Source organism: Parasteatoda tepidariorum, chromosome 4, assembly GCF_043381705.1.
Source record: "Parasteatoda tepidariorum isolate YZ-2023 chromosome 4, CAS_Ptep_4.0, whole genome shotgun sequence".
Lineage (NCBI taxonomy): Eukaryota > Metazoa > Arthropoda > Arachnida > Araneae > Theridiidae > Parasteatoda > Parasteatoda tepidariorum.
The window spans coordinates 23,129,704-23,156,204 of NC_092207.1; the positions used below are offsets into that span (position 1 = coordinate 23,129,704).

Sequence of the window (26,501 nt, forward strand, 5' to 3'; positions counted from 1 at the left end):
AAACTTGCTATGTATTTTTTATTGCAGCTTCTAATAAATAAAAACAGTTGAAACTTTAGATTTTTCAATTGAAAAATATGTAGATTAATATGGTATAAAAAAATTCATACCTTATAATTCAAAAATTTTTCATCCTTAATTTAATTAAATAATAAAAAATAATTAACAATTATTAAAAATTATTTTTTTCGTGAAATTATCTTTGGGTGAATGATTTTTATGACTGGGTGAAATTTTCTTCGAATTGCTTAATTAGTTTTAAAAATATGACTAAAAACGTAAAAAGTGAAATTATCATTAAGGGGTACGAACTTAGGATCGCTCTCCTGACCAAACTATGGGGACCATATTTCCCAGATTGCGGCTACCCCCTATATTTTGAAGGTTAAAAAGCCAAATATGTAAAAAAAAATATATGTTTATTCAGAGAAAGTACGTTTTTGTGTCTGATTTCGTAACTTAATTAATAGTTAGCACTAATTAATTAGCATATTTGAGGTCACCCCCAGGAACCATTAATATTGACCTTTAGTTCGTGAAAATCCGATCATTAGAACGAAAGTTATTCAGGGTGATATCTTTTTTTTTTTTTGCGGACTGTACATAAAACAAAAATATATCATGGTTACAATAAAATACATAAACAAACAAAGAAAAATCTAAGTTAAGTAAAAGACGTAGACAAGAAATAATTATTTTTCAACAACCGCACTGTACTTAATTAATTTCACATTTAATTACATTCTAACTTATGCGGAAAAACGTAGCTCAACTTTAACATGCCAATGCTAATCAACGACCAGCTGGGGCTGACGTCATAGGTCACATGTGTGGGCATCCGTGATCAACTTCTCCTTGAAGTGCAAGAACCAAATTATGTTTTCTGAGTTTGAAATATTATTTTTTAATGAAATGATTCCTATCAAAATATTTTTTGGAGTAAAATATATTCTTCTGAAATAGTTTGTAAGTTATTTGTAATTCGTATACTAATTTTAGGATGTTTCTTACAGAAAGTATAAATGAAAATACTGCCTGACTAAACTAAAAACATTTGCAAAAGTTTTCGCATTCTAAGATGTTATTTAAATAATGCAGTTTTCTTAATTAACTAATTATTTATGAAACAAATTTAAATTCACTTTAATTTTTGAGGAGACAGTTTGATAAAACTTTTTCAATGAACTATATTAACCGCAAATATAGGGTGAAGTTTTCATGCTCTTTCGTATTTGATAAAATTAAGAAATTGAGTGTTTTTATAGTTATCGTTATTGCAAACTAAATTCCCTAACTTTTTCATCTTTTATCTAGGCCAAAATAGAAACTTGGAAAGAAATTTTTTTAAAAGTTGGATCTTCCATCGAAAAAGATTTAAAAGTATTTGATAAAATTGTGGAAAGCTCCTCCAGTTCATTGGATTCGGTAAGTTTAATAATTTTATTCCAGTTATAGCCACATTCTAGCCAAATAAGAGTTTTAACCATGTTGTGAGTGTTTGCCACATTAGGGTATTATAAAGAATTCAGACCCAATTTTTGAAAAATTACATTATCATATTATAGACTAAATGGTTTATATTACGATAGAATTTAGGTTGTAAGCTAATTTCACAACTTACAAGCTACAAATTTCACAAAAATAATGTAATAGGTTCGTCTGTGCATTATGAGAGTCTACTAAACTTGCAGAAATTGTAAATAATATTGCGTTTCTTTAGTGCAGTAACGTTTAAACGAGGTTCCTGCTATGTTAATTTTCTCTATTATTTCAGTTTTTAAAATTTGAAAAAATATTTAATTAAATTTGAAAAAATATTTAACTATTTGCTAGAAATTTGAAAAAATAAATTTAATGTTTCCGAAGCTTGACGTTAACCAATCTTTTCAGTTATTTAAGTTTAGTTCAGAAAATGGTATTTACCTTTCATCAATTTATTTTTAGATTTCTGATTACATATCTTGGGAGGACTTTTTTATTCATGCCGTCAAATCTAAAACTGCAGGGAAGGTGTCATATGAATTAAATGTACCAACACTGATAGAAAAAACCCTCCTTAACCAGGTAGATATTTTTGTCTAAAATTTTTCGTTTGTTTTGCTAGTAATTTGTCTGCAGTGAGTTATTTCATGTGTTTAAAATTACCATTTGAAAGTAATTAACAGCTTTGCAAAAGAACCAGTATTCATAGTAATTGCAGAAATAAATGTTCTTCTCTTGTTATTAAAATTTGCCGAGAATATCAAAATAATTTTTAAAAAATCGGTTTTTATTCATTGTTTCAAAAAAATAACCTACTTTATTCTGCTTCAAATAACACCAAAATATTTTCATTTTACTTGGAACATAAGTTACATAGTTAATAAGATTTTTACAGTCGCTACAATCCCAAAATCAACATCATATCAATATTTATAGTTATTTTTCTGTAGACAAATAACAGCCAAAAATTTGCTGCCTTAAAATTGATATATCAAAAGAAGCATTGCATATAGTTGCATAAAATTTGGAATGCGCATATCCTAGATGTACTTCTTTAGATTTTAGCAAATTTCAAAATAAATTAATTAAATTATGAAGTGCCGGCCAGGTGGCCGAGCGGTTAGCGCGCCTAACTGCGAAGCCATTGGTTGCGGGTTCGAACCCCGCTCTGGGCATGGATGTTTCTCTCTCTCTTTGTGCTGTCCTCTGTTGTGTGACTGTGGCCCACCCTATAAGCGGGTTTGTGGCAGTGTCCTACTATCTTGAATTAAATCTTATTCGATTCAGCGTAAAATTAATTCGTAATCGTTTGCTTAAAATCTTCCCTCCTTTCCCCCCTTAGTAATGAAACTGATGCTTTAAATATCTTTTATTCGAACAGAATTATTATTCCACATTGCTTCCCTCAAAATAATCCCCTCAGAAAGCCATGCTGAGTTAAATATGCTTCTTCCACTTCTTATAGCAGTGCTGGAACTCAGATACAGGTATAAATTCAATCCCCTGGGTTAATACATTTCGAATATTTTCTAGTGTCCTAAAAGGACATTTTCTCATCTCCTTTCCCTTCGTTTCAGCGAAAGAGTTTTTTGAAGCCATTTTTGAGCAGATTTTTCTCATCCTCAATTCATTGATGGATGGTGTGATTGAAATTGAACTATTCCCGAACATTCTGACCCTCAAAAGACGATCTGAATGATCAAGATCCCGGATTCCTTCATCGGTTCTTTTTCAGTTGAAAGTCGTTTGGTGCACGATTCTTCTTCCATCTGCTCTCTTCCTTCTGAGAAAGCCTGTACTCGCCAAAAAAGCTGGACTCTTGCTAAAACATTGTATCTATTGTCGTTCTGAAGTATTGTAGAAGTTTCCGCTGCGTTGTGTTAAGTCTGAAAAAAAATCTTTCATCACACCGCTATTCCATATTAATGTCACTAATTTTTAGAACGCGCTTTAAATATTGACTTCACAGGAAAGATAGCTATAAACTAGTTTGAAGTTCCGAGTTTAATCTCATCACGAAAGCATGTAACCCTAAGTCCAAGAAGCGCTTGTTTCCAAGTTTGTAGGAGTTTCCATATCAAGCTTAGTGTCACCAGGCTCATTACTTAACTTATACTTACGTGTTTTATAGTAAAATTCTACTTTTAATTTTTCTGTATTAACTATATTTGTTATATTGTTTCAGTCCGTACCATCGTGGAATGAAATATTTTACGTTATGTCAAAATACCATTCTGAAGATCTAATTAAACGTTGTTTAGAATTCACTTCTGATTTTAAAATTGCGGAAGAGGAGAAAATGCTTCTGATTAAGGAGATGGTAAGAGATTTATATATATATATATATATATGGCTGTTTAAAGTTAAAAAAAATTCCAATCTTTAATGCCATATAAATGCAGAATAAAGCAACAATAATGATATAGCATAAGTAGAACAGAAAATTTAAATGACAATATTGATTAGTGACAGCACTTATCATGAATTTAGGCCTGAAATGTTAAATTAGTGCTGATAAAAAATATAAAAACTTTATTTAACTTCTAAATTGTTAGAGCACAAATAAAATTAAAATTCCCTTAACTGAAGTAGTTAGTAAAATTATTTTAGTTCGAAGAATAAGTCAACTTTAATTAATAAATTTATTTCATAGCTTAAGACTGCNTATATTCTTGCAAATTACTTTTTGTAGAAAATTTTATAATTAGTAAAAGGAGCTGAAAACACTTTATAGGTTTTTTGTTATTTTCTGAAATTTCTTTGTTCTAAAAATAAATAATTTAAAATTAATTTGATTGCACAGAATTTCTAAGTTATGAGTCCCCTATTTTATAAAAACGTTTTGGTTTAGTTTAGGTAATATTTAAAAAAATCAAATTAGAATTAACAAAAAAAACTGTAAATTGTTTAGGACTACTCTAATGTTTTAATTTGCGTTGTTTAAAGAATTACACGTAAATTTTTAGTGTCTAAATTTAGATTCTCACAACTGAAGATGGTTTTATTACGAAGTTTGACGAATAAAATAATTCTTAATCTACTATTTAAATCACTTGATACGGAAAAAAAAAGTTTTTTTCTTACACTCTTTGAACAAAATGATCTGAACTTTTCTGAAAACTAAAATTTAACTATGTTTTTTGTTTTCGTTACTATTTACTACTGATATATTTTGTTTCGTAAATCCTTTCAATTGACCGAAGATTCTGCAAATGGGTATGATTGCATAGAAATTTATTTTTTATACCTAAGTTTTTCATTGAATAACAAGGAAAAGTATTTACTTTTAAACAGGTAATATAGAAGGTTAAAGGACGTCACAAACGGGTTTAGTAAGATGCATAAACTCATAATATTTCAATTTTAACTTTATGGAATTCTTAGCCGGGAAAGAGAAACGGACGATTTAGTGTTAAACAATAAATATAAACACATATTATCTCAGCACCTTTTGAAAAAAAAATAACACAAATAAATAAAACTTACAATGTAAAACATGATTCAAGCACACCTACTCTTTCCTCCATATAAATATAATAAAGTCTTGCAAACATTTATTTTTTAGCGCACTAAAAAAATAATTTTTTATATTGATGCATGAAAATTTAAATGAACAAAAGTATTTGATTAAATAATTATAATTCACTTATAACTTGTTTTATGACGCAATAAATTTCGAGTTTCTTTATATAAAACTTAAGAGATGTCTTTTTTCTAGACATATAATGTAAATTTCAATTGGGATGCTCTTATTCTTGATATCCTTGAACAGCTGTTGAGTTCTGATTCCGACGAAATTACTCTGGAATTAAAGCCGAAACTATCATTGTTTGATGAAGTCAAAAAAGCAATGGGTATTGAGATAGACACTTCAAAGGTAATTCTAAAATAATGTCATTCTTACTTTGTTTTTCATAAAATACTTTGAGGTACGCTATCACATCTTATGTGTTAGGAAAATATTTAATTTTACCTGATTTTAATTATAAAACTGTTGATGTTCCCTATAATAAAGCTCATTCTTGTATCTTTAATATAGAGGATAATATTGGGAAATTATAATAGGAAGCTTAAATGGGAAGCTGTTTTTTTTAAACCAGCTAAAAATCTATAACAATTTATTATTATGGTATATAACCAATTTTAAAAAGCATATTTCTGTATATTTACATCAGAACACCACGAAGAACAATTGAAATCGGGATATATCTCTAGTATCGCGTTACAACATCTTTCGCCTACATGACGCCTGCTATTAATTTTGGCATGAACTCGATACCACACAGAAAGATATAGTTATCAATTCCTATATAAGACTCTTTATCATACGTTCACAATTCACAAAGATGTGGTTAAAGGTGGTGGTGCGTTGAAAAGATGTGCTCGATTGCATTAAAATCAAGTGACCTTGATGACCAAAAAATAATCGTGTTGGTCTGTAAAATGTTCATCCTATCTTTCCGATGTACGGTGCATTGTCTTTGTTGAAAGATAATCCCGTTGTAGGCTGTCAAATATAAACATAGATGATAGTATAGACGTCAAGGATATGCCAGTAACGTCCACCTGTGAGAGATTATATCAAACTTATCAGTGGACCCATTTTAGTCTCTGCGAACAGTCTTCAGACAGAAAATGCCTACTCCGACTGCTGGAAGATTCCCATACTGACATAAAGGATACACTACCCTTCATGTAGTTTACTCCAGACGTGTACATTTCCTTCTGTGCAGTTAACAAAGTGAATCTATCACTCTAGGCAATATTTTTCCACACCTAGAGACTGTCAAATGGTGATGTTCACGTCAACATTCCAAGCGTTGTGCTTTGCTTTGCACAGTGAGCAGACTCTCATAGTATGATGCCTCCTGCACCTCATTGAGAGGCCATGGTTATGACAACTTGCGTTGTTACTGTGAAAAGGCACATCTGTAGCACTGTTGCTCTTTTAACCACGATTACAAAGCGAGCCAGCCAACGACAGCCCCGGTCATCCACACGCTTCTGTCCGTGGTAGCTGATCCTGGCAGGGATGATTTTTGGTTTCAAGGTGCATACGAGTGCTTGCACTATTATTTCTGAAACGGAGGATCCTATTCAACAGACTGTAACAATTTGGCTATTGATGAATAAGTCACTTTAATAATAGATAAATTAGACATCAATAAATCGGTCATTTAATAAATAAGTCACTTTTGGTGCAGATTTTGGATGAAATAGTCATCAGCAGATCCATTTACTTTTAACTCCTTTTTGTATGCATTAAAATTATAAGAATCGGCTACCTATGTAACTTGATTTCGTTTCCTTTTTTATCATTTGAACGTTTACGTCAACGATATCATGCCCACATAAGCTTCTGAAAAGTTATATTAAACTCTGTATGCTGAAATTTGGCCGAAGTTATTCCAAATCATGAGTAAAAATTTCATGAAAGTTACTAACGTGCCAGTAAAACTGAAGAAAACACTTGCTAAATATATGTTACCATATATAATTGCAACCTGATCATACTGAGATTAAGAATTTCCAATTAAATGAAGAAATATAATTCATTCGAAGTTAAAATTTCATACTTTTGTTGGCCCTCTTTGTAGAATTTTTAAAAATAAAAACAATAATAAATTTAAAAAATCCAACTTTTATTAAATCGTTAGTGGCTATTTTCATAAAAGAATTTTTAATGGTTTTCATTTATTTATTTGAAAAGGTTAAAAAATTAATGTTTAGAAATTAATAATAAAACTTTAAAAATAGGAGAAAAAATTATTTTCTGTACCAAAAAATAGATTTTTAAAGGGAAAAAAATAACACTAAGCATTAGTTATCTCAAATCAGTATTTCGAGGCAAAACTATGAAAAAGCAAGTTACAGGTTACAAAAACTTACAATAACTTACAAAAATGAAATTTCCAATTTTATGTTGTTTCGAAATTACACATTAGAAGTATTGTTAAAATAAATTCTGAAATGTGCAGTTAGTTGCATGGTTTGTTTTGGAATTTCTCACATTTAGTTGCTGTTATTTACTTTACTATTCAATTATTTTAGAAATCTGATGTTGCATCATGGATAGATTTGCTGCCAGGTAAAGAATGGCTTGAAAAGTTACAAAATGATGACAACCCTATTTTATTTGAAGCTAAGAGCCGAAATACTTCACAGAAAACGATTAAGGTATGTTTCTGTTTTATGTTCCAAAAAAAAAGCATTTTAAAAATGCCTGTTTAATTATAGGAAATCATTTTTCATTGATATAACTTGATGTTTTGTTGATACATTAATGATTTTTCTCAACTTCTCTATTTTAGATTCCTTATAATTTCCTATGGGAAAACATTTTTCCAATGTCTGTTTTGATTTGGAAAAAAGATTTCGAAGGCTATCTAAATTTTAACAGCGTATGTTGTTTTTATTTTATAATTTCATGCCTATTTCTTACTATATCTTTGTACTTTTCTTATTCTGTTAAATCCTTAATGAATGTACTTAATGTATATTTTTTTACTCCAGCCCAAAAAAAGGAGACTCATTGGGAGTTTCAAATTAGGGCTTCAGTTTCTTACTTGCTTAAGAATTAATTTCCGTGCCCTAATATCAGTATATTTTTAACCTTATTTTCGAAAAGGATTCTTGATAATACATGTGGAGAACTGTGATTATGTTTCACCCTGTGTCTATTCCAATTCGTTATAACTAAACCTTTTAATAGACTGATATAAAATCCAACATATGCTCTGGAACTAATTTTTCGACATAAATTGATTTTAAGTACTATTTTCTTTTATAATTTTATTTGGATGTGACAGCAAGTATTCGATTGATAACGTTAGCTATTTTATTTTCAGGTACTTTTCAAAAGTGAATTTTGATCATTTCTAGGAGGCAAACTTTATATTTGTTTATATATTATTTTTAATTTATAGCGTTTGAAGAAAAATTTTTAGTAATCACAATTGTAATAGTACTTTTTTTGGAATCTCGTGTTTATTTTTAATACACTTTTTTTACATTTTGTGTTGTGTTCCAAACTTTTGTGCATTTTTTTGAATTCTAATAATTAAATAAGAACTTTTCGGTGAAGAGATATTTTTAGGGACTTCAAAAATAATTTATAGCATCGAATTTTAACACACAAAATATAGTTTTTTTTCTTAACTTTTTTGACCACTAAAAATTGCTATGCTTATCATCAAACAAAATTCATTCATGAAATAATTTTATTTTTGTAATAACCCCAGAAAATTAGAAAATAACTAACTTAAGAAATTAACACATAGTGTAAACTACATAAAATTGATTAATTAAAAAACCCATGATCACTGAATCGAGATTAAAATTTTTTACCCATCTAATACACATTAATACTGGCTTTTTTTAATATTTTTTGCATTACTTAATATTTAGTCTTTATATTTCGTTAGTTATTACACGCATTACTTTCTATTTAGACTACAGTAAATGATGGCGAATTTGGATCAAAATTTGATAGTTCTATTCCAGAAAGTTCTGGCAGTGCCTTTTATGAGGATAATAGGTTGGATGACGACAACAATTCTTTCAACTTCAAAGAATTAGAACCTGAGGTAAGTCAAAATAATATCTAAAACTATTTTAAAAAGTATCTTAGTATTGCCAAATTGTTGGTTAAGTTATGAACTATCAGTATTTTATTATAAACTTGTTTGTGGACTATATTTTAAATCGATGCTTTTTTTTTCTCCAGTTCCTTCAATATGCCGCATCTTGGAGAGAAATTTATCTAGCAGCTGTAGAAAGGTATCAAACAATTTTATCAAGATTAATCGAACTTGACAAGAACAGTAAGCAATCTGCAGATGAAAGAGAGTCAGACAAACCAGAATCGAGACATCAAAAAGTTTATTCAGTACGTTCTAACCACGCATTTTCTTAGATTTGTGAAATCTAGAATTACATGTTATTTAATCGAAATTGCCTCGATTTGCTACCATACACTTTTTCTAGCCAGACTTCAATGCATAGATACCTGTCTAATAAAAATTCTGATCTTTAAAATCAATGAACTCCATGTATGGAATTTTCCAGACTTTCTCATACTGTTTAATATAATGTTTTGTAGACATCTAAACCAGCTTTCACTGACTGTAAAAACTGTTCGAAATGTTTAAAAAAAAACGGGAAGAATGAATGAAATAAAATGAATAAACTTATTCACCGGATATTTCACCAATCGATTTTTTTAAACATTTAGAACAGTTTTTACAGGCTAAACAATATGAAAATAAAGACAGTCGTAAAACTTCTATATAGAGAATTAAATGATTTTAAAAAGCAGCATCAATTATTTAAATAAGCAACTTTTGACAAAAATATGTAGTTTTATACACTTAAAATCCGACATTTTATGCGCACCAAACGAAAACTTTAAATTCAATGGTTTTTGATCTGTTTATTGTCCAAGATATCATTTCACGTAAAATGAATAGAAATGCATAATTTATTATTCTAAGATTTTGAAAGGAGTTCATGGTGATTAATATTGAAGGAAAATAAGAAAATATGACACAATTTTTTCAAAAAACTATTTAAATATTTTAATGCGATTTTTTTCATTTAATAGGACAAAATGATATCTTGAATTGACATTTTTTTTTAATTTACACACTGTTGAGAAGTGACATGTATTCGTTTATTGTTTCAATAAATATCCTCTCAAAAATAGTATTATGCATTTTAAAATACGGTCTAATATATCTATAAAAAATAATATTTTAGTTTTAAAAGAAAGTTTTTAATTCCGGAGAAAAGCAGAAAAATAGAACAAAATTAAAATCTAAAAAAATCATTTTTCATGTTTTTTAATCAATTCTTCCAAATTAAAATGATTTTGTCTTAAAAGAAACATCTCGAAAAATCATAAATACTTCTCATGGTACCCTATATTTTTACAAGTACTATATGAAAAAATAAGTTCATGTAAGAAAGAACAAGAAAAAATAACAGTTCTCCTTAACAGCATCTCACACATTGTTGAGAACTCCATTAACCAAATCGTTACATGCATTATATATCATATTCCTCACTCTTAAATTGTCCCATCAAACCTTAATTCTTTTAGCACTTTAAGTTCATTTATCACTGCTTTTAAATATCATGTCTGATTTCAATAATGAAATATATTTTCAGTATTCAAATAATTTCAAGAAAAAAATCCCTGGTTTATTTTGTTATAATATATTATATTCACAATTTACATTTATTGTTTTATTTGAATTATATAACTTTAATTCACATTATTTCCCAACTTGAACAGTGTTTGCTGAAATATTTTTAATCATTGGTAGAATTATTAGTTAACTTGCTAAAAATTTAAGTTCTGAAAATTGAGGAATTTAGTTATAAATTGCTGTTAAATTTCTTAATATTTTTTTCAGGCTAAAAATGTATTAAATATTGAAATAACACTTCCGGACTTATTTCAAGCTGTTTCAATTTTAAAGAAGGAAAATGCTGTATCTTATATTGAGCCAGAACTGGTTGCTGTTTCTGAGGTATGTCGATTAATTAATTAATTTATTTACTTTGTTTAAAGTTAGTAATTCAAAACTGCGTTTAATTACTGATTTAATCGTGTCTAACTTGGAACCTATATTTCTTAACTTTTCACAGGAATAGAGTCTTAAAAACCTTAACAATGAAAGTTTTAATTTTTGATTTTAGAGACCTAATTTTTTGTATCTTCCATGAAGTTTAGTACCTTATGTACCTAGATTCATAAAAAATAAAAATCATGTTTGGTGATACAAATAAAATTTTTTTTAATTACTTTAAGAATGAAATTTCAGCAATTAAATTAAATTTTTATGTAAGCCATTTGATATTACGGTTCATCATATTTTAGAAAATAACAAAATTGAAAACCTTATGTAAAAATAAATGTGAATAGATCTTTTATCTCCTAGTTAAAGCAATATTTCTTCTGCACAAAATTTGGTTCAATATTTGATCTTAACTTTTAAATTGACAGTTAGTTGTACTGTTGGAAAATTTAACAATGACATTTCAAATTATTTATTAATATCCAAAATTAAAATTGCATCTTACATCCAAAGTATCCGAAGTGGCACTCGTAAAAGTTTTTATGCATTCCTCTTTACTCTCTATAGGTCCTCTATGCTAAAGAAATGCATATAAAATTTTTTGTTCATTTCTTTTTAGCTCTGGAGTTATAAAATTTTGTGAATAGCAGTGCAAGGAGAAAAAAATTGCAAAATATCACCCAAAAAAATTGGCAAATGAATGGTTACGAATAGCAATGGCAAAAATCCTTTTTAAGATACTTAAGAGCACAATAACAAAATATACATTCAAATATAAACTTCAAATGATTTCTTGTTGCAGTTGCTAATTGCAGTTGCTTATTGCAGTTGCATTCCTTGTTGCTAATTCATCAATTAAATATTACCTGATCAGAGTTTTGATAAAGTTTTTGGAATTTATTACTCGTTATTAATTCTTATTCTAGCTATTAAATAAATCTTTACGATCTATCCTTTTAAAACTCAATGGCCAAAGTTGAAAAATTCCCAAAATAAAGCATCTTTTTATAGCTTACATATAACACCCCGTTTGCCGACAGAATTTGATTTTGTAACTTAAAGTAAAATTATAAGTTTATAACTCGATAATTAAATGAAAATAGGCACATTTTTCTGTTTTTAAATTTCTAATAAATATCTTAGTTTTTGTGCAATTTACTCTAAGCTAGTTTTTTTATCCCAATTGGTTTTTACCAGATTAAACCAGAGCTTGAAATTTGCACCCGACACCTCGCCATTTGCAATCAAATATTTAAGGCTGGTGTGTAATTTTCATTTCTTTTAAATGCTGAGTTTTAAATTAAACTATATACACATAGATTATCATGCCACAGTAAAACGCCACGTGCTAGTTTTGTTATTAAGCAGCAATATTTTTCTTATTGGCGACTGAAAATTTTATCGTGGCTAATATCTTTGAAACTGAAATTCCATGCCTTGGTTTAAACAATAGTAAAAGTAAATTTGAAAAATCTAAACAAAGTATTATTCAATATTAAGTTACTTACTTAAAATTATTAACCGTTATAATTTTATTGCATTACATTTTTTAACAAAATACCATAGAAATGCTAAAGATTATCAAGCGTTATTTCTCCTAAAATAAAGTCATGTCTTTATTTTCACACATTTTTTAAAGGTATAGTGCTGTCAAAATATACGCTGTCATCAGATGCATGTAAAAAATTTAAAAAAAAATCAAAAATGAGAAATAAAACTAAAAAACTTAAAAGAATGAAATTTAAAAGTATCAGGAGATAATCAAACCTGCAATTCACAATTAAAGGTGGTGTTTAAAGAGGCCTCCTGTAAACTAAACTTTAGCTTAAAATAATAAGATATAATCATTTTACTTATCATGATATGTTAAATAATGACTTTATTCATCATTAAATAAGATCATTGTTACCGACTATTATTGAAGTGTTATAAACACTTATATATCTGTAAAAATATTTTTATGTGCGAAAATATCTTTTTTTTTTTTAGATGACTGAGATAGAACAGGAGCAAAATGAAAATTTAGAAGTAAGTAATACAAGAAGTTTAAAATATTCGTCATGTAAACATTTTTTTTATAAGCCAATGCCTTCTAACTTGGTTGCATGGCCTTTTTAATATATTTAGTTTTTGAATTGTCTAACTACGATCTTAATTGGATTTTTCCTTAAAAGGACTTCGATCTTTGTTGGATCTTAACTTCAATTTTAATTGGATTTAATTTTTCTCAGTAAGAAGTCACTCTAACATAAACGTTAGTTTAAGAAAATGATAACGAATTTTCACTTAAAAATATTGCTGCCATTTATTTTAAAATAAGTACAATAAGAGGTTTATTTGTGCACTTTAGTATTTTTTTTTCTAATTAAGTTTTTTTTTTCCATTTTAGGCTGCAGATGTCATTCAAAGTTTTTCTGATATAATTTTCAAAGGCTTAGTTCATAGAAGAAAAGAAAGAAAATTTGTACAAGATGAAATTTTTAAATTAACATCTGTCTTAGAAAAGGATGAGAGTATATTGGATGTAAGTTATAGGCACAATAACTTTTGCCCTTTTATGCCCCTTACTATATTTATCATTAAATAATTAAAGTAAAGTTAGGAGAGATTCTGCGCTAGAAGTGGCAGAGTGAAAAAGTTTAGTCAGTTCGCTGTGATTCCAGGTAATTGTACAAAAGCAGTACAGCAGTGTGTATTTGAATGAGTGAGTTGATTGCTGCGAGCATATCATCTGTAAAAAAAACATATCAAATTTGTTTTGTTTTTTTCTAGGCAAGGGTCTGAATTTTCCTAGATCGTCCACTTAATTTTTTTAATTAAATACCAGCCTGATAGCCCTCCAGTTCGGCATCAGGTGCTGCAGATTATAAGAGCGTCTGCAAATTGTTTTTCATCGAAGTGTTTTTTTTTTTTTTTTTTTTTTTTTTTTTTTTTTTTTTTTTTTTTTTNTTTTTTGTATTTATATATTTCCTATTTGGAAATTGTAAGGACAATTTCTTTCATTTTTTGTTTGTTTCTGAACTCTAATGTGCAATAAGTTACAAAACAAATTTCGCACGCTTTACAGTGTCGCATTATTTCTTTAATTATTTACACATATTACAATTATCTGCATTTTGTTTGATTGGTTGATTTGACTGGAAAAAATTATTAAAATTTTAAGCAAGCTTAGTTTTGAAAATTTAATCAAATAATCCATTTGTATCCCAAAAAGTGACAAAAATTTTGTTATATCGTCGTCTTGATTACGTTATCTTAGAACTTTCTTCTTTGAGCCGATATAGTGTAGCATACTAAGAAATTTCATGGTTTATTTAAATATTCGTTTTTAATGCAATTTTAACATAATCAATCTGCTTTGTCTTTCTTTTTGATATTACGAATCTATAGCAATCCTTAAATGATATTATCTTGTTATTTATTCGAGATATTCTGTGACTATGTATGTAAAATTATTATTATTAAAATAATTTATCGTACACAATTATAAATGTGTACTTTTTAGGGCATGTCTAACCTTACAAGAGCAAAGGAATATTTGTCGCGAATTTCTCGAAGGAGAAAAGCAGAAAATAAAGTAATTAATGAAGAATTTGAGAAATTAGGAGAGCTCAAAGTAAGTTTAAAAAAATACTTTTGTCTCTCTTAATACTTATTTTTGTATAATATTGCTCACTTATTTTGTATAATGTTTTATACAATATTACTGCAATTAAAAATAACCAGCCGAAATAAAAATTGATTATGCTGCATTGCTTGAAGTATTAAAACTTTACTTAAAAAAGCAATTGTATGTTTAAAAGGAATGGTATAAACGTTGTAAAAATTCATCAAATCATCATTCAAAAATCTAAAAAGTTCATCTGGATTCTTTCACAAAATTTTAATTGGAAATTTCCGATCGTTATAAAAAATCTGATCGAGATTCGACTTTTGATAACTGCTTTGTGGGCAACATGTTTGTAAACATAGGTTTGTGCACTAGACTGAAAGACGTACTTTTAACGTCACTATCTTTAAAATAGTACTTCCCAAAAAAAATTATGATCGACTTTCACTGCACTATAGTTGACTTTTTATTATTGAATGAAGTAATGAACCAAGCATGATCAGTAAAATAGATAGTGATCGGATCTGGAGTGTTTAACTATCTATTTCCATCTATAACATTTTTGTTAAAATCATAACTTTTTGTTGCTGGTGAACTTTTTTTGGTACTAAGGCTAGTGACAGATCATTTTGGAAATACACTGGTGGACAAAATTAAGAGATGGAAAGCATTTTCGCACATTCATTCGCACATGTAAGATACCCGCACACCACTCCATGTGTTTGACAATGGTTCCGTGAATACCCAGAGGTACAGGCAGGAGATCCTAGAGCCCTATGAGCGTCTTTTCAGGGGCGCTGTTGGCCCTGAGTTCATTTTTATGGACGGACAATGCGCGACCACATAGGGCTCTCATGGTTGATGAGTATCTGGAAAGCGAGGATTTTCAACGAATGGATTGGCCAGCCGAATCCCCTGACCTGAATCCTATTGAACATGCTTGGGATGCTCCTGGGAGAGCTATTGCGGTGCGCCAACCTCCCCCCAGAACCATTCTGGAGTTAAAAATTTCTCTGGTGGAAGAATGGGAGGGTCTTCCACAAGTCCTCCTTAACTCCCTTATTAACAGCATGCATACTCGTTGTGCATGCTGTCTGTCTGTCAGGGGTGACCATACTAGAGGCAACACACACTGTACAAGCCTCACTTTTATTGTCATCTTTTATCCTTAAGCTCAGACTACATTGGATTTATTGGCAATAGGTCTTGCCAGTGAATGGCACTTTCATTTTTGTTTTTCATACTTTATTATCATGGAATGAGCTATATCCATACCAAATTTCATTTATTTATATCCAGTATTTTTTGAGATATTTAGGAAAATGTCTTCCATCTCTTAATTTTGTCCACTAGTGTACTTTCTAAAATATTTTCTCCTAGAACTTTAGTACTTGTTATTTTCAATTGTTAAATCATACTCCTTGCATTAACAGCAATAATAGTTCATTCTGATATTTTTTTTAACCATAAATAAACATTTTTACTAAAACGTGATCTTAATTATGTTTTTCAGTCCTTATTTAGTGGATATTTCAACAGCGCGGGTAAGGAACCCATAGAACAAATCAATGTAAAATGTATTCAACATGTAAATCAGACTTTGGGAAAATTCAAATCTGTTGAAACTGATCATAATAGAAAGGTATAAAAATCGTTTTTTATTTAAATCTTTACAATAAGCTGTTATTTTAATGGCACTCACTATCAATCGTTATTGTTTCAGTTATTGAATCATCGTGATCAATGCTCTACGTTCTTACAACATTGCTTGAATGAAAGACAGTTGGAAAGGTTTCAACTGAATTCAAACACGTATGAGCGTTTGACTTCTCTCTTAAATAAAGAGGTATGTTTTCATTAAAGCTAGAACATTGTTAGTTGATATTTTATACTCATTATATTTCAATAAAAAATTTAATTGTTGAAACTTTTCTTAAATAAGTATGTTAACTATGACAAAACTTTATTTTTAAATATAATGCACAGAGAAAAAGAATTCTGGTAAAATTTCTATACTGTATGGTAATGACATTGCTGGTTAAAGCAAAAACATAATTCTAATTAAAATATACGGTATGTAAACCATTCATTTTGCAATTGTTTTAGTTCTTAGGGAACGGTTAGCAGTTATTCTGGTTTTCAAAATTATAGTTCTGATTACCACACATTTAGTAAAAAATACAAGACTGAAAAGTAAATTTAGTATAAATATTTTTCATGCCATGCTTTAAGGTATCATGATAAAATTACCAAATTTTATTATATTTTATAAAACCACATTTTATTACTTTACCAAAATCTTGACCAAAGCATTTCTGTAAAAATTAGCGAGATTTTTGGTTTTCCTATAGTCCACAGTCTTTTCAGAGTAGAAACAAAGAGCAAGTAAAAGATTCATACTTTAACCTCATCAGAGATTGAAAGTAAAAGATTCATACTTTAACCTCATCAGAGATTGATTGATGATAGTACCTCTCCTATTACACATAGTATGAGGAATTTTTATTTTATTATAGAATTTTTATTCTATTATCACATTTTTCTTTCGCCTGTAATTTATACTCTTGTTTTAATTAATTTTAAATACATTCATTTTCTATATTTTAACTATACCTTGTTTAGAGTATTTTTTTTTTAAATTTGTAAATTTTAATCTTTCTCTGAATGTGTACGGGTAATTTAAGAATATAACTTTTTATTTTCTTTAAATACTTTATTTCCTTCACAAGTATTTAGTTCTTGACATTTTTAAAGAATAATCATTTATGATTATACTTTTATACGTTTAATAGGTAAATACTTATCTCGTGGATTCCGGACAGATTGTTAAATCTATTATATCCCATCGGGAGGAAGAAATACGCAGTATCCAAAACCAAATGAAGAACCTGAAGAAGGTATTGGGCTCTACTGAAGAATTAGAAAAAATGGTAATTTCTACTATTTACATTTACTTATTTTTTATAAATTTAACCCTCCTTCTTGCTCCCGTGAAAATGACGGGGTGAGGTTTCGCCCTCTATTTCTCGCTCCCGTGATATTGAAGAGCTGGAGTGTTCAGTAGTAACGCGCCAATAAGAATAAAACTAATTCATTTCTTTTGCCCGGAAAACAATTTATTTCTTATTTTACACACCAGATGGCAGTACCAGGATATTTTTAAGGTAATTGTAGATAGTTAGTTTATTTTAAAATTGATGTTAGCACTAATCAAATACGTAATACAAATACAAACGCCAAAAAATAGTCACTTTTATTACCGTTTTCTTGAAAATTAACCCATCGTTAAGGGGTTAAGAATCATAAACTTTTAATCATTAGTATTTCACAAATCTGTGATATCTTTGACCATTAGCTCTCCAGGTGCGGATAGACATAATGTTTTTACATTGCTATGCTTAAGACAAAGTAAGTTTAGCTAACTGTATAACTGTCTTTCAAGCTAACCAATAAAGCAAGCTACTGTGAATATATATATATTTTTTTATAACCGTCGTTGAACAGCCGACCCAATTTTATGGGTTTACGACTACTAGAGTTCAACTCCGCAGCCTTTTAATTTTGAACCCAATCCAGAAGACAAGGGAACTCCTGGATCGAGTATTGGGAGAAATTTGCCTTCGTGGAGGACATTTTGATGGAGCTAACCCACATTTGCGTTACATGGAGAGGAAGACCACGAGAACCTCCCACGGTTAGCCTGGCGGCAAGGGGACTCTAACCCATGATCCGTCTACCACTGAGGATGTTTCACGTCAGCACTGTGGTCGATGCAAGCCGGATGCGGAATTCGTATCGACTGGGATTCGAACCCGGTTCACCTCATTGGAAGGCGAATACTCTATCCCCTGAGCTATCATGGCTCGCTACTGTATATTAAGCTTAGTTTATTTGCAATATACAGATTCTGTTTAAGAAGTACAGTTAAAATACTGCCTTTTTAATGAAGCTCATATTACTAAAACTTGATCACTTGTAATTAAAATAATTGAAGCAAAAACTTTTATGATAAGAAAATTATAAATTGTTCAAGTGGAACTTAAATAACTCCTGCAATTAATATTTATTTCTATAGTAATATTTATATCTATGATAAAAAAAAACTTCATTTTCAGGTTTCTGGTGTTTTGAAATCGGTTGAGAGCTTTCTGTGGAATGGATTATCAAAGAAATCTACTATCTGTGATGACTTGATAGAAGTTACGAATATAGTATGCTCTGAAAAAGAAGAACTGATGTCAAAAGTAAAGCATTCCTTATTAAAAAAAATTATTAAAATATCTAGTAATTTAACAAAAAAGATTCTTAAACATTTAAAACATTTAAAATTCTTCTAATTAGATAAACTTTCAATGTCAAGCGTATACTTTTATACAAGAAGTGGAACGTCATGCACGAATAAAATAAAATAACAAACACAAATGAACAGATTTCTATAGCAGGCAGTTATATCGGCTCTATACACAAGTATACATTCATTTTTGACTTGACCTTTCAAGACCATAAGTAAATTACTCATCATTATTAGTAGAGGAAAAGGTGTAAATATGGGCACCCTCTTTTGTTTTTTTGGAAAAAGTTACCTTCAATTTGAAAATTTCTAGATTTTTATCTTTCATTAACAACTATAACAAGTTTCCTAAATGCGAGAAGGCAAAACAATGATTAACATCAATTATTTCATTTCAAAAACTACGATTTTCAAAAATCTTTTAAAAAAGCACCAGAAAAAATGGGGTGTAAATATGGGCCCTCTTCAAAAAAGCCACCAAAAATAGTTTAAAAACAGAATAAAACTATACAAAATGGTAGAGAATTTATTTATTACAGGAAAAAACATTATTTATAGAAATCGCAAACATAACTGGCTCTTTCACCCCCGGCACAGTGCCCACATTTGGCACATAACGCATCTTACCCACACCTCTCCTCGAGTGTCTTCAGAGAACTTTCCATCACAAAAACTGCAAGTTGCATCGCTTGAGTCTGGTTTATCCCCACCGTTGACATTTATCAGATTCGTATCATCATCGCTGTAGATAAGAGGAGGGTCATCGAGTCTGATGAGTCCGATGATGAATCGTATCGTTGCGTGGGCCGAATTTTCTTTTTTTGAAGGCCTTTCGTCTTCCCACCCTGCCCTCTGGCCGGTCTCTTACCCCGGGAAAACTCAAGGACGTCTTCTTGAGAGCACTTGTAAGGCGTCTTGGTCAACTGATCCTTGTATGGTAATCCGGTGATGAGGCTAGACCTTGCTGCTTTGCGTCCACGAGTAGTGATTATCTTCTTAATGTTGGGAACAGGAGATATGCCGAACGGAGAAATTGCACTTGAAGTTCCCGGGGAACATTGAGGTATTTCAGCTGCCTTATCAAATGGCATAACTAGAGCCTGGTGTGCTAAACTCCACTAAAAAAAGTTGGTGTAATTATGGGCCCCCTTTAAATGGGGGCCTATATTTACACCAACCCCACCTAAGAAGGATGGCCACTATCACAAGTAACCTAAAAGCGTGCGTGACTAAAGGTGTGCTTCAAAAAATAGCTTAAGATCTCCGCTTTCCGGATATCACTGTCAAATTATTTTTAACTGAACATAAGTACATGAAAAGAAAACGATTTCACATACCTCTCAAAAGTCTGCAGTCCAGAATAAACACCAATTTGCATAATAACTCACGCTGCATCCACACTACTTGAAAAAATGGTTTCAACTGCTCTGTACAATCTTATATTAGCAACTGGCGCCATATACAGTCCTTGCCGCCAGTCTTCAGTACCTCCCATAGCTTCTAGGGAGGGGTGCCCATATTTACACCTGTGCCCATTTTTACACCTTCTCCTCTATCATTGGTGAAGTGTTTAGCTTATAGGGATAAGACTAATCACCCAAATAAATTCTTCAATTTTTAAAAAATCGGTTTATATTAACATTTATATCATTTTAAACGTTCACATTTTATACTTTATTTATTTTATTTTATAACCGTCGTTGAACAGCCTACCCAATTTTATGGGTTTACGACTGCTAATGTTCAACTCCGTAGCCTTGTAATTTTGAACCCAATCCAGAAGACAAGGGAACTCCTGGAACGAGTATTGGGAGAAATTTACTTTCGTGGAGGACTTTTTCATGGTACTAACCCGCATTTGAGCTACATGGAGAAAAGAACCGCGAGAACATCCAACGATTAGCCTGACGGCAAAAGGATTCTAACCCATGATCCGTCAACGATTGAGGATATTTCATGTCAGCACTGTGGTCGGTGCGGTATCGACCAGCCATCGTGGGATTCGAATCCGGTTCACCTCATTGGAAGGCAAACGCTCTATCCCCTGAGCTATCGTGGCTCAAGCATTAGCATTTATCTATTTTAAACATAATTGCAACTTCCATCCTTTTTGTAGATGTTTTATCAATTTTACTAAAACCTGCATTCTAGCAGATTTCCGCCATATCGTTGAGAATGCGTTGAACATGTTTAACCTCGGCATTAAACAATAATCTCTCTTTTGCAATACTTTTCGCCTTCTGAAAATGCAATAAATGCTTCAGTGAAATACTGATAGAACTCAGATGGACAATTCAGATTGGTTACTCACACGATGCTCGCCTATCTGTTGCTTTATTGCCAGTTTCAATAGACCATCATCGCCTGCACTCATCCGATATCCGGGACTTGGAACCCAGTGGCTAACATCGGTTTCCTTATTTTTGTCCAAAAGATATTGAAATCTTCGATGAAGATACATATGAGGTTCAACTGTTTCTCAGCTACCTGAGTACTGGAATGTTAAAGAAAAATTCATCATGTTTTATCTAATAAATGATGATATCTTCGGATTTCATAATAACAGCACTTAAATTTTCACGTTTTCGATGAATTTAAAAACTTTAACCATTAATTTTCTGTTCTGTACACGTACATTATATCTACTAGCAGGGGTCTGTTTAGAAGAAATTTGGGTCTGTTAACGGACCCTGCACAAAATATCTTTTCATAAAAACGGACTCTTCGCAAAATATTTTAACTTAAAAACGAACCGTTCACAAAATAATTTATGTTCCTTCACAGATTTGTTTATCTTCATTATTATTTTGTTAATCGTATAAACCCAGTCCCAGGGGGAGAATGGTAAGAAAGACAGGTGTAAACGAACTAAGTTTTGTCTTCAGCAGACGCTTCTTCCTTTATTCGTCCGAAATTAGTATTCTGCGTTCAGCAGTATAGGCTAAATACCAAATATTTGTGTGTTGCATCTCTAATTTAGTAGCAGTTTTATCTTTTAAAAGCTTTTATCTTTTAGAATTTAATTTTTTTTATTATAATTTTACAGTGTTGAGCATAATCTTGTATCTCTTTACAATTTAAAAACTCCTTGAAAAAGTTTTTTGCAATAACAGGACCCTATTTACGCAAATTCACAAAAGCAGGACCCTGGTTGAAGGAATGTGACTTAACATTTATCTTATATTCACAAATTTCGAGTTTTCATAATTTTACAAAAACGAACCTTTCACAAAATGTCTGGACAGACCTCTGACTAGTATACAACTACATTATATCAACTATCTACTACATCATATTAACTATCCCTTTCAAAATTGATTTAACTTAGTTTTAATGTCTTAGTTTGAAGTAGTTTTAATGTTTTTTTAGATACGTAAAGAAGTTGATAGCTGTAAGGAGTTTATTTATGACAGCATTAAAATTATAAATGAAAAAATGACCAATCTGAAAACAGAAGTTGACATTCTCAATTCGAGCATGGAAAATAAAAATAAAAATGTAAGTATTTATTTCTTTTATTCGACGAGCGCTTTTAATTTTGCTTATTTTCATTGCGTTGCTTTATTTTGAATTACCTTACTTTACAATGTAGACCCTCGAAGTTCTTATGAATTGCAAACAACTTCACGAAAAAATAATTGAAAGAATAGAATCTGAACTTAACACACTGAACTCTTATCTTGAACGAAACGAAAAGTCGCAGGTAAGTTTCACAGTTTGACAAACTCAATACAGAGAGCATCTTATTAACCCCTTCCTTCTCGCTCCCGTGAAAATGACGGGCTGAGTTTCCGCCCTCTATTTCTCGTTCCCGTGAAATTTCCGAGCTGGAGTGTTTAGTAGTAACGCTCTGATAAGAAAAAAATTAATTAATTTCTTTTGCTCGGAAAGCATTTTACTTCTCATTTTACACACCAGATGGCAGTACCAGGATATTTGTAAGGTAATTGTAGATAGTTAGTTGATTTTAAACTAGATCTCAGCACTAATCAAATACGTGTATTTGGCAAAATAGGCACTTTTATGACCGTTTTCTTGAAAATAAACCGATCGTTATGGAGTTAAGAAATATTTTATTCGAGAGTAAATTTCTTATGAAAATACTAAATAAATCATCTTGAATAAAGTAATCATCAACTAGTTTTAAATTTAAAAAAAATTGTGAAAAAATTCCATGATTGATTGAGCAAAATATTTTAAATTTTTCGAATAAATTGTAGTCTTGAGTAGCTTGCTTATCTTTTCAACAGAATAACCAAACATCAGCAAGTTTTTGAAAAACAGATAAATACACTGGAACAAAATACTATCGTCGTTGCTAAGTACACATAATATAATAACAAAGCTCTATTTTGGACTGAAATTTTATATGTGAGAGCTATCCGGTATTTCTCCATTCACTAAAAATTTTCTTTGTGAATTTAAAAACCTAACATAAATACGAAGTAAAACGGATAAATTATGATAAAAAATTAACGTAAGGTACCTTGTTCAAAATGAACATTATTATATCTTGTTCAAAACAAAAGACTTAACTGCCAACCTGTATTGCAAATTATAAAATGCATGGCTGTTAATAAAAGTTACAATAAAAATGCTTCGACCAAATGGCTAAAGGCTTTCTTTGGGTCTCCTGTCTTCAATCAAACCTGTAATAGAAGCATGATCATAAAACATCAATTCATCCTTGTGAACTTTTATTTAGGAATTGATGTTCGTTTAGAAATTCCATTAATGATTAGTGTTCCTATCCATACTTTGAGAACTTACATTAGCAAAGTTTTTTTAAAGGGAAAATGAAATAAGTTATGAAAGCAAAATTACTCTTTTTCATTAAATATACATTAATAGCAATTTGACGAGAAAAGTCCATGTAAAGTATCACACTAAATTTAAACTAAACTTCAATGACTTAAATTAAATTTTAAAAAATTAATTTTAAATAATTTAATAATTAATTTTAAATAATTTAATAATTAATTTTAAATAATTTAATAATTAGTTTTAAATAATTTAATAATTAATTTAAGAAGTAACTTTAAATAATTTAATAATTAATTTTAAATAATTTAATAATTAATTGTAAATAATTTAATAATTGATTTTAAAAATTGAATTTTATCATTCAAATACAAATTTTGCAGGTCATGAAATCTCCCACTAGATAAGCAAAGGAAAATAAAAAATTACAATTGATAAATCCAGAAAAACTATGTAGTCTGATAAGTATTCTATTGAAACGACATCAGAAAAATTGCATAAAGGAGCCATTACTTTTTATAATTGTTATCATCAATAAATTTTTGTACTCAAAAACTGTAAAAGTACTTGGTTTATATTTACGTTTCAGTTTTTTTATAACATCTGTTTTGAATGGTGATCAAACTTCAGTTATTCAATAAATAATTTAGTCGTTCAAACATGTTATTTCTTTCGTAATTTAACAACTAATTTACCTCCAGATTATTTCTGCTGTCCTTCAGAAACTTACTTCTAGCTTCTTTCCTGCACCAAAAATGAGACAATATAGGAGGGAAAAAAACAATATAATCATAAGAATTGAAAACTTTATAGCTCAAAATGAACATTCAAATAAGCTTAAATATAAGACCCACACGGAGAATAAGATTCTGGTAAAATCACAATACTCTATAGTAATGACATTTCTGGCAAAAAAAAAACTTTCGGGTTTATAAGATCAAAATATACGGTATTCAATATCAAGTAAAGAATTCAAAATTTTAAAGCAATTAAAAATAATAGTACTTCCAATGGAAAAACGCGCTTAGCGGCAGTGAATTCAAACGGAATTGAAACAAATGAGACAATGAAAATATGAAAAAAATTGGATAAATATGACAACCAAAGCTGACGTCTTCAGGGGGTACCAGCTCCGGAAGTCATAAAAGCAAAACCTTTTCTATCGAGAAAGCAAGACAAAAGTCTAAAATTGCTCCCTCTGTACCCCAAAGGTTTAACCAAAGTCCAAGAAAATAATATAATGCATGATACATAATATGCAATATAAAATACATAAAACTTATACGGTATTCAAAACATTCGTGGGGTAATTTTTTCGTTAATATGGTAACGGCTTCCTTAAATTCTATTTATCAATATTATCTGTTTATTTATCAATATCCACACATTTAGTAAAAACTACAAAACTGAAAAGTAAATTTATCCGAATAGATGATTTTTATACCATGCTTTAAGGTATTATGATAAAATTATCTCACAATTTTACCACATTTGTCTAGTTTTAAACCATATTTTATCGTTAATTTTTTAAAGTCATTTTCAAAGTAATCTTTTTGGTGTACCCTTACAGCAAGAAACACGTTTAATTTTCCTTAATTGTAGTAGCTTTTTAGAAGTATTTGAATACTCTTGTGTAGCAGCATTGAAATAAAATAAATATTACGCATCACACATTATATTTGTAGCAGTCATACAGTTAAATAAAATTTACTTTAACCTAAATAAAACGAAACTTTTAAGCGCATCAAGTATGCTTCGCGAATATAAAAATTAGTAAATATTATAGCCTAATAACGTCCACAATTTTAAAAAAAAATCTTTTTCAACAATATCGAAATAAGGCTAATGACAAAAATATTTCAAAAAAATTATTTTATTTAATGAATGACACTTAGTGAACTTGTTAATTTAATAAGGAATAAAAATGAGTTTATTGTAGAATGAAAAACTCTACTCTATGTGCGAAGAATTCTTTGTGTCTGCAATTAGTATGAGAAGGAGCGAGATTTCTGAAATCAAACTTTTATCTGATCCGCTACAAGACACTGGAGAATATGTTGATGCCAAAGTATGTGTAGATAATTTACAAGGAATAAAAATTATTATATAAGTTTATAAGAAATGTTCTTATTTATACAGAGAGTAAAATAATAACTCATTCTTATTTTCCTAAAGTTTTAAATTTCAAAAACTCTTTGAACTTGCTAATTTTTAAATGTTTTATAAAAAGTTTGAAATTTTTTTTAGGTTATAAAATTAGGTTATAAAATCGATTTTTTAATTTTTTGCTAAGCTCAATATTCTAAAATGTTATTTACTGTTTTTAAGAGGATATTACCGAAGACTTTTATCAGTAAAGCAAATTCAAGTATTTGAAGCTTGTATTAATTTAAGTATTTGCTTTAAATTTAAAGCCTTTTTATAGACGAATAACTCTTCCCTTTTAAAAATATTTATAAGAGCTGTTAGTTGTGTTAGTAGGGTACACTGTTAATGATTTTATTCTAAAATTATGGCAAAATAACCGACAGCAGTCGGTTTGCAATTAACGGTAAAGTTTACGGTAAAGAAAATCTTTTGCTTTCTTAACGGTTTTGAAACTCAGAGACTGATAGAATAGCTCTCCCGTCTATAATACACTGATGGACAAAATTAAGAGATGGGAGACATTTTCCCAAATATCTCCTATTGCGCATCGCAATAGCTATCCCAAGAGCATCCAAGCATGTTCAATAGGATTCAGGTCAGGGAATTTGGCTGGCCAATCCATTCGCTG

At 29.7% G+C, this 26,501-nt stretch overlaps 2 protein-coding genes across 2 annotated transcripts in view; one reads left to right on the forward strand and one right to left on the reverse strand.

The window, feature by feature from the left end:
- The window catches only part of LOC107438254 (putative leucine-rich repeat-containing protein DDB_G0290503), a 36,957-nt gene extending 11,122 nt beyond the window's left edge, over positions 1–25,835 (forward strand). The window contains exons 8-26 of the mRNA XM_071179479.1: positions 1,315–1,425; positions 1,945–2,064; positions 3,668–3,802; positions 5,201–5,359; positions 7,534–7,659; positions 7,794–7,883; positions 8,934–9,068; positions 9,209–9,370; positions 10,899–11,015; positions 13,053–13,091; positions 13,453–13,587; positions 14,569–14,679; positions 16,187–16,315; positions 16,397–16,519; positions 17,466–17,603; positions 18,789–18,917; positions 22,334–22,462; positions 22,557–22,667; positions 25,665–25,835. Coding sequence (XP_071035580.1) covers positions 1,315–1,425; positions 1,945–2,064; positions 3,668–3,802; positions 5,201–5,359; positions 7,534–7,659; positions 7,794–7,883; positions 8,934–9,068; positions 9,209–9,370; positions 10,899–11,015; positions 13,053–13,091; positions 13,453–13,587; positions 14,569–14,679; positions 16,187–16,315; positions 16,397–16,519; positions 17,466–17,603; positions 18,789–18,917; positions 22,334–22,462; positions 22,557–22,667; positions 25,665–25,835 — 2,370 coding nt within the window. The remainder of the gene's footprint in view (positions 1–1,314; positions 1,426–1,944; positions 2,065–3,667; positions 3,803–5,200; positions 5,360–7,533; positions 7,660–7,793; positions 7,884–8,933; positions 9,069–9,208; positions 9,371–10,898; positions 11,016–13,052; positions 13,092–13,452; positions 13,588–14,568; positions 14,680–16,186; positions 16,316–16,396; positions 16,520–17,465; positions 17,604–18,788; positions 18,918–22,333; positions 22,463–22,556; positions 22,668–25,664) is intronic.
- Positions 25,836–26,429: 594 nt separating this feature from the next.
- LOC110283236 (uncharacterized) overlaps positions 26,430–26,501 on the reverse strand; it is a 110,676-nt gene continuing 110,604 nt past the window's right edge. Inside the window, exon 71 of the mRNA XM_071179485.1 lies at positions 26,430–26,498. Within this exon, the coding sequence (XP_071035586.1) occupies positions 26,430–26,498 (69 nt within the window). The remainder of the gene's footprint in view (positions 26,499–26,501) is intronic.